The sequence below is a fragment of the Populus euphratica genome, unplaced genomic scaffold (genome assembly GCF_000495115.2).
Source record: "Populus euphratica unplaced genomic scaffold, PopEup_1.0 scaffold131.1, whole genome shotgun sequence".
NCBI classification, from domain to species: Eukaryota; Viridiplantae; Streptophyta; class Magnoliopsida; order Malpighiales; family Salicaceae; genus Populus; species Populus euphratica.
This window is the reverse complement of record NW_011500004.1, coordinates 530,469-539,546: the sequence shown is the minus strand read 5'-3', so window position 1 is coordinate 539,546 and position 9,078 is coordinate 530,469. Positions and strand designations below refer to the sequence as shown.

The 9,078-nt window shown below is 36.4% G+C and overlaps 1 protein-coding gene across 1 annotated transcript; it reads right to left on the bottom strand.

Moving 5' to 3' along the window:
- Positions 1–661: 661 nt before the first annotated feature.
- Positions 662–8,276, bottom strand: LOC105141053 (ubiquitin carboxyl-terminal hydrolase 8-like). Its single transcript, XM_011048143.1, has 13 exons — positions 7,722–8,276; positions 7,317–7,520; positions 6,816–6,957; positions 6,078–6,137; positions 5,890–5,985; positions 5,415–5,756; positions 5,177–5,317; positions 4,845–5,015; positions 4,235–4,492; positions 3,796–3,944; positions 3,100–3,648; positions 2,613–2,886; positions 662–1,276 (listed from the first exon to the last, which is right to left on the bottom strand). Exons 1-13 carry the CDS (start codon positions 8,051–8,053, stop codon positions 1,166–1,168), a joined length of 2,829 nt encoding a protein of 942 aa, XP_011046445.1. The 5' UTR covers positions 8,054–8,276; the 3' UTR covers positions 662–1,165.
- Positions 8,277–9,078: the final 802 nt, after the last annotated feature.

Here is a 9,078-nt window from a genome sequence, read left to right as displayed (position 1 = left end):
AGTATCATTTTGTCTTAAAAAAAAGAACACTTTGTACTATCCAGACAACCTGTGAGACTGGGAACAAGGTTCAGAAGGCTCCAACTCCAATATCATAAGTTGAAATTTGACGAGTTTGTCCTCCATGGCTTAACAAGGTTCGACTTCAACTCCAAGATCAAGCAATAAAAATGTAACTCCTTTAAATCTTCTGATCCTCGTATAGATTACTGTCTTCAATAAAATCGAAAGAGTATATATAGTCATGTTGTGCAAAACGTTCAAATAAAAAAAGAAAGTTCTGTCAAGGATTTTACAATGAGTAGTGAAATTGTAAATACAATTAAGAAAAATAAATCTATAATTGAATTTTCTTTAAATTTAACAGGAATAAAATGAAAAAGCCTTCATTACGGTCCGTGCCCGTGAGAATCATCCATCACCTTAAATATAACGCAGCAGTGAATTAACTGGTAACCTTGTCGCTTGCCCTGCACTAACTTGAAGTCATCAAATTCTACTCATACAAGCGGTGGACCGAATGGAAGGGAAAACAAAAACTACATCTTGTTGCATTGCCGAAAACTCAATTCGCCTTCCAAAATAACAAGTCATCTCTGCAAGGAGAGAATGGCCAGGCAGCCATGAACATGCAGTGGGACAAGACATGACATGGCTATGATTATCAAGCAACATTGCGATTACTGACTGACTCGTAACTAGAAACAGATGGTGGAAGAATATAACTGTGATCAAGGAGCCATGTTTTCCCATGTAATAAGCTGAGTAAATCAGTGTACCCTATATACACATTCAAGGAAATGGCAGCTTGCTCTCTTTGACAAAAAATGTTATAAAATCTCAAAACTCCCGTCTGATTGTATGGAGCATATATACATAGTAAATAAAAGGTGTTTGATCAATTTGTAACATCACCGACACCCCTGAAAATGTACAGAAAATCCTCCCCTTACTTCCTCTCATTCGCAATTGTTTCCTGCGGATGAAGAGTAAACTGCTTGATCAATTTGTAACATCACTGACACCCCTAAAAACTGTACAGCAAATCCTCCCCTGTACTTTCCATTCACAATTGTTTCCTGATTCTAATGAGTAAACTGCTTTAACGGGCAATGCAGGCCTTGAAATGGCTATGAAATCGTGATAAATAATTATATGAAAATGTTTATGCAACTCTCCTGTAGAAAAGTACGTAGGCAGCTGATGTTTTAATATCATCCTCACTGACAGGACTAACACGGCTGTCATCGAACTCGTACCATTTGCGATACCCAAGCTGCAAAGGAACAAAGATAATTTTAGACCACGTACTTGAAAACAAGAAAATATATGACTTTGTCCTGGAGTCTACAAAGCAGAACACACAAACACATGGCTTGGTGTTTCTTTCTTCTTCCTTTTTTTTTTTTTTTTTCAAACTTCAGCATGAGCAACATATATAGAGATTTCAATGGCCAAGAAATATAATAATCAGCAGGGGCACTGTCAATACTCAGAGCGAAGATGCAGTTATATTAAATAAGATACCTAACAGAGCCCAGAAAAGAAGTCATTGAGAAGGGATTTAACAATCAATCTTCTTAGAAAATCTTAGGGAACAGGAATGGAGGTTAAATATCCCCCCCCCACCAAAAAAAAATAAAAAAAAATTACTTTTAAATATTTCCACCAAACCAGGGGTTAATGTACTGGGAGGGAACTAATTTATGATTTTTGGTCCCAAACTCCCTATCATAGCCTCCACTATTAACTTCTTAAAATACAATCTTACCTTTAGCACCAAGACCTTTAAAAATAACACATAATTAAATTTATGATTATTAGCCTTCCTCAATCTCTAACCAAACAAAAAGAAATTGTTTGACTCCAAAACAATGGCCAGGTAAATCTCCCCTTCTCATCCAATCCCTTTACCTTCCCTACCATAATAGATTTATAAACAACTAGGATAAAGGGTGCATGCCATCACGTTAATGCATTGCATTGAAATCCTGATGTACCATTAATTAAAGCATTACTGTTCACCTTATTAAAGACAAACGAGCTGAGCTGGGACTATCACAATCACAAACTTTCTAATATAACTTATCTCTCTTGGAGGGGGTAAAGAAGACAAAAAACTAGCAGTCGGTGTCTAGGAAGCTCCAATAAGAATGCATGTTGCCAATTTCATTTCACAACCTTTAACTCAGATTGTTATTATAAATTATAGAATGCATGGCACACACTGCTTGCCACCCTGAAGGAGACATGCATTGGTCAACTTTTATAGTCAACAATTACCCCACAAATGCATGTGCCAATTTATAAACAAGGTATGCACCCTGATGATACTTACTCAGCATATCCATCCAGCAAATTCTACAACACCTAGGAAAACTTCAAATTCATGTTAAAGTAGGTGAGAAACACTAATATCAAAAGATCCTAGGTTGGTGAAGCCAGCCCAGACAGAAAACAAGCATCGACAAAAATTAATATTTTCTAGATCTATGTTACATGACTCTGTCCAATGTGTGTGCATGACAGTGTCCCTGTCAAATGGTTCTATCTGCAGTCTCTTGACCAAAGGCAATAAAAGAAAATGAATAAATAGAATGAACACCACTTACATCAATAAAGGCATCATAGTGACCACATCCCATGCCTCCATGATGATTACTTATTGCATACAATACATAATGATTGGAAAACTGGCTGTCCTTCTTGGAAGTGTAGGTCGAAAGATCAAAATCATCAATTGGGAAGTCCACATATGTTTCCAACTTGTTTCTAATATATCGACTGTATGAGAACCTCTTCAAATGAACAACCAAGATTTCAGGCAATCTCCAAAGGTCTAACTTTTTCCTAGCCTGCCGAGGCTTCTTGCAGCTGGGGCAATCCCTAAAATCAGATACAATCACACCATCAGAAACAGCAGGTAAAAAAAAAAAAGTATCAACTGTATTGATTTTTGTGTGTGCACACACAATAAATTCAAACAGTCGTATTACATGCAAGCAAACACGTGCAGGCACGAAAAACAGATGTAAAAATCAAAATAAATCCTCAAGAAAAAATATGCAAATATTGATTGAGAGAGGGAGACACACTAACCACATGTCTTCTGGTCCTAAGGGCTCTTCTTTCAAGAAAGCTTCAAGGCATTTATATAAAGAAACAGACTCTTGAGGCCTCCTAGCATATAACTGGGGCTTTAAAACCTCTGGCAACGAGCTGAGAAGGCACGTATCATACTTCTCAATCATACTTTCCGACCAAGTTACATAGACCTCCAAGTTATTGCTAAATTTTGGGACTGGTAACGGTTCATTCATCTTTATCTCTGTTGATCGCATTCCATCTTTCAAATAGAATTGAAAATCAGAGCTGGAACACTGGTCATCCTCTGTTCCAGTGTCTGAGCCTGTATTACTGTCCAAGGTTGTAGGGCTAACTACATCCTCCATTGTAGAATCTTCATTAGTTGTGATTCCCACATCATCATAATCATTGAATCCGTCATCAGCAGGCATAAGAAGTGGGCTTAGTAATTTCAGATATTGTTTATGGAGATCAAATCCAGTATAAAGATTATCTAATCTTGCTACAAAAGGAATGCCAAACAACTTCAGATTTGGTATTGCCCTCTCAAATTCACAAGGCCTGAACACCAATTGTAGAATAAATCAGTATATAGAAAAATTTGAGATTATTATACCAAACTAGAAGGAAAATTGAATATTAAAATAAGTAAAAAGAGCAAAAGAATGCCAACCAGATGGCCCAGACCAAGAGTACAAATAAGCTCACCTTTCCACCCTTTCATGCATAAAGACAACCATGGGAGAATTTCTGTTATCTTTTAGTAACCGGTAAGCAACAAGTTTGTCTTCGTCTCTAATCAAGGCTACCGAGTCAGATGGCTCAGTTAGGCGACGAAAAATTCTGTTCTTGTATATCTACAGCATCAGAAATTTAGAGTAAAAGAAGGTTACAAAAACATTAATGTATATGCAAAACTTGACTTAAAATGCACAGCCCTTGTCTAATCCTGAATCACCTACATATTTTAATTGCTTGAGTAAAACAAGAGCAGATATCACAAATTAAGTGTTCTAAATAAACTAGATATAATGAAATTATGCAGTAGCAATCTCTCAAATTAAGCACCAATGCCTCTGACTGAAGCAACTAGCTCCTCAAGTATTGATAACCAGTCACACTACTCAAGAACATAAATGCAGCATACCTCAACCACCATCAGCATTTCATCATTTCTCAAAGAACAAGCATTGCTCAAGGCCTCAATGAGATCTTTTTGCCTCCCACATTTGGGCACGGTTACAGTAATAGGGGTTGGTAAATTCATCCCATCAGTGCTCAGGACAGTCAAAGTCATAGTCCGCATTGTTGTTGAAGGTAATGGCAGTGATAAGTACATAAATGGATCAAATGTGACAGACTTCTTGTTGCAAGCAGGGCAAACCAGTGTTGACTGATACTGACCCTATAATGATAGCAAAAAAATAAATACATTAAGCTGACAAAACCAAGGAAGATCATCAATCGGCTTAACTTCAAGGAAAGAATTTCAACACCACACAAATTGAAAATAGATTATAATCCACTAAAATTATAAATCATGAAAGATTGATGATCTCTGAGGTTAGTTATTGGAAGATGCTTGCGGTAGTAGAACTACCAATAAAAACCCCTTTTAGAAAGGAAGAATGCTAGAACCAAGGACCATCATCAAGTATTGATGATTGCATGATTAAAATGACAAGAGACAGCTTAGCAGACAAGAAAATTGGCACAATCTATATGACACATGTTACCCCCAAAAAACAGAAACTCACTTGGCACAAATCAACTATGATCGAGTCATTGCGAGCCAGATGATTCCTCCAATATTCCTCTGCTACCTCTTCATCTGGGCGACCCTCTGCATCTTTAATGGCTATGTATGGCTTGGACTTTACACGATTCAAATCTTCATGGAGTCCATCCAACAAAAAAGAAAGAAACTCCTACATTAAAAACATGTGTATTAAAAGGCATCATTCCATGTGCCAAAGAGGATCTAAGAAGCTATTTCTATTTGTACCATGCAACACGACAGAAACTTATCACATGCAGAAGATATAATTGAAGGAACTAAACAAACATTAGAATCAAAAGGTATACTAACTTGCGAATCATGCTGGTTGTAGCCACTGAATTGAGGAGCAAAATCTGCTAGTTTTCGCTTGAATATTGCAGGAGCCACTGGGGTATCTCGTGGTGTCCACAGTTTACTTAGCAAATCCCCAAATGCTAAAGCAAGCTCCCCCTGGACAAATAAACATTTACTTACAACGGCATGGCCATGCAAGGGAAGCAAAAGTTACTAGAAGAAGATGTATTAATATAAAAGAGGATTCACAAACCTTTGTCCCTAGTAGATTTTCCTGATTTATCTCTTTTCCATAGTCCCCGAGAAAATAGTCAACTAGCTTTGGGGTGTGAGCCAAGCACTGAATTGCACTATTCATGAAACATGTATTCCCAAGATTCTGCAATCCCCTCAAACCCAAGTAACCAAATACCCTAAATCCACTCCGAGATTGTGAGTTCCTTAGTGACGAATAAGAGCGCACATGGTCAGTGCACCCATTCATTTTAACAGAACCAGATTCAAAAGAAGTTTCCATCTCCACCATCTCATCAAAGTTTTCATCTCTAACAGTCATAGAATCTGAAAATCCATAGGCTTGCAATTCAAGAGTAATCTGCATGCAAAATAAGATAAAATATTGACTCTAAACAACAACTACAATATGCAAAATTTGTACATCAATACTTCAGAAGTTTTCATGGTTAACATCACCCAAGGGCCTCAACAACATAAATAAAATGTGACACCTCTTTGCCTTGTTCTCCCAGGGTATCATTAGGCAGATTGATCTTATCATCGATGAGAAATTGGGTTGTCTGCCCTGAGAAGTCCCATATATGCAACTGCACACGAGGTAAAACGAATCAAGAAAGGCTTCTTCCCAAAATAAATCCTTATTTCTTAGTGAGGTAACAAAAGTTCATAAAAAACTAACCAGCTTAGATTTGGGAACAAAAATATTGCAAGCTCTTCTGTAAGAAGAAACTATATTGTCCTGGAAATTGCAGTCGATTGTCAAATATAGAATCATAGAGAAGACTTATTTTTTTTTAAAAAAAAAAAGAGGCTCTTGTATTTAGCTTCAGTTATGTGCTGTGATATATGCACACTAATTAGATTAACTGAATTACCATGCTGGCCGGGACTAGCGAATTTTAATCACACATGAAAGGTCGATATACCCCTTGTACAAATTAAGAATATAAAAAAATTATATTTAAACCAACAAGATAACAGCAGTACCAAGTGGAGTTTCAAAACGTACACAAATCACAATGATCCTTCAACCGAAATTAAACATGGTTCAACAGGAATGGAGAATGAATAGTACATATTGCTTAAGTTCTACACAAAAAAACCTACAACATGAGTTTGGTTGTGTTGCAACACAAAAAAATAGTGGATGACGTGCAGACTTGTAACTCTAACCAAACTGGTTAATCTCAAGACTGGTCTTGACTTCATCTGACTAAGGATGGTGCCTGGTCCAATAACCTGGCCCAAGCCAGTTTTGAACACCATGGCACTAAGCTCTTGAAAGCAAAGCATTCAAGAAGGGATCTGACTTAAACATTCACTATTGAAGCAAATACACTTGGTTCATAAACCTTGTCCTGCACAAAAATAAAGAATGAAGGAAAGAAAGAGAAAAAGGTTTAGAGAGGAACTTGACCTTTGAGCTGATCTTCACAACCAAAGAATTTGTTTCCCTAGAAACTGAAAGTCTTATTTGTATGGGAAACACATCCTGTGAATAATCTTCAGCAATAAAAGAGCCACTAACATCCTTCATTACTCCTTTAGAATCATTATGCCTGTTGAGGTTGAATAAATCAAAGCACAAATTAGTAGAAACCCCTCGCTTCTACTGAGTTTTAAGGATACAACAATTTTGCATAATTCACATAGCACATCAGCACATGCATTGACAAAACGGAAAGGGGGGTCACAGTGTAATGCTTGATCAGCCCAACATGTTTATCAACAACCATTGGGAGAACAAAAGGAAAGTTCCAAAATAAATCCTAATATATTTGTAAGCCAAATGCTCCATACTCCTAAACAACTCATGCCTTGACCACATACAGGTAATGAATACATATTCTATAAACATGAATACACATAATACATCACACGCATATCTACAACAGGAAAGGCAACCAATAGCTCTCACCGTTTAAGCGCCTGTAACCACATTCTTCCAGAGATTATAGCATACTCACGGCCAGAAAACCCTTCTTCAGTATCCTCACTCCTCTCACAACCTTCTTCCTTCCTAAAATCAAGTACAATCTCTGCATCATCACCACCAAAGTTCGATATCACATTGTACAAAACTCCTACTTGTTCACCACCACTTTCCACCTCACTCCACCACCTAAAAAATCAGCACAAAACACAACAAGATTTAACTAAAACACTGCATTTAACACCATAATTACTCTTTTTCTGTTTGAATTCAAGGAATTCAGCTTCTTTGCTTTCAGCACAAAAAAAGAAATCACCGAAAGTTTATTCCTTTCCTTGGTTTTCTCAGTAACAAACAAGAAAGGGAGAGAGCGTGAGAAGAAAACGTTACCTATAAGGAACCAAGTAAAGCTTGTCAAAATCATTATCATCGTCATCGTTACTAAACCAACCACGGCAAAGAGTAGAACTGAATAAACCCGAAGCGGAGGAAGAGGCGGCGGCAGCGGAGGAGCGAGTGTTATCGTAATCCAAGTCGAAGATTGAAGAATCATCAGTGTTGGAGTTATGGAAAGAGAAGAAATCCTCCCCCATAATTGAAGATGGAATAAAAGTTAGGGTTTTGAAAGTTAGGGCTTTCAAGAGATTGAGAGTAGAGAGAGAAAATTGAGAGATTTTGATTATGATGTGTAAGAGATGAAGTTTCTCTGATAAACGGGTCATAGAGAGAAGAGAGACATCACGGTGACCTTTTTTTTCCCCTTCCTTCCTCTGAACGTGAGTGTAGAGTGCGTGAGGTTTTAAAAAAGAAGTTTTTTTTTTTTTTTTGTGGTTTTCACTTCTATTCAATAAAGAAATTAAGAAAAAAATAAAGCCCTTTTGCTCTTTAATTATTCAGAAAGCCATTTACTTCTTGGATTAGAACACTGTTGCAGCAGTGCTTGCAACTCTTTTACCTTTTACCTAATACAATAACACTAAATATAGCGTTTCCAAAGATATCATAAGACTTTAGGTATATTTGACTGGGAAAAAAATAATTTTGATATATAAAGATTAGTAGGAAAGATCTTATATTTAAAAAAAAAATGGAAGCATGAAAGACACGAAAGAGTCAAGAAAATGATTTAAAAAAGAATGGAATGGAAATGGTAGCTGGTGAATACGTTTGCCATTGTGGGCTGTGTTAGAGAGGAGGACTGGAGGAGTAGGAGGAGGAGCAGTCGAGGAATGTTGACGAAGTTGGTGAGTTCGTGCGGACGCGATGTGAGTGAGAGTGGGGGAGGAGAGTTGTGTTCTAATTGTATGTAGTAGAGCCTTGTAGGTGAGGAGTTGCGGCTTTTGGTTTACTTATCCAAGCTTTGATTGGATAAATAAATTAATGAGAAGTAAAGCGATCGGATCTGAGGCTTCTTTGTTAAGGATTTGGTTGGTGTTTTAAAAAAAATTATATATATATATATATGAAAATAATATTTTTTTATTTTTTATTTTTAAGATTAATGTATTAAAATATTTTTAAATTAAAAAAAATCTCATTGCAAAAATAAAATGACTCTTAATATTCTTTTAATTATATAATATACATTAAAATGTTTGATTGTCATAAGAAACATTCATTTAATTATTATACTATACATTAAAATCTTTGGAGTTGAAACACTTAATAACAGTTAATTATCTCCTTTTTTTAATTTGAATCATTCATGTTTAATTTGTTCTTTCAAAATACGTACTTTATTTTTCTT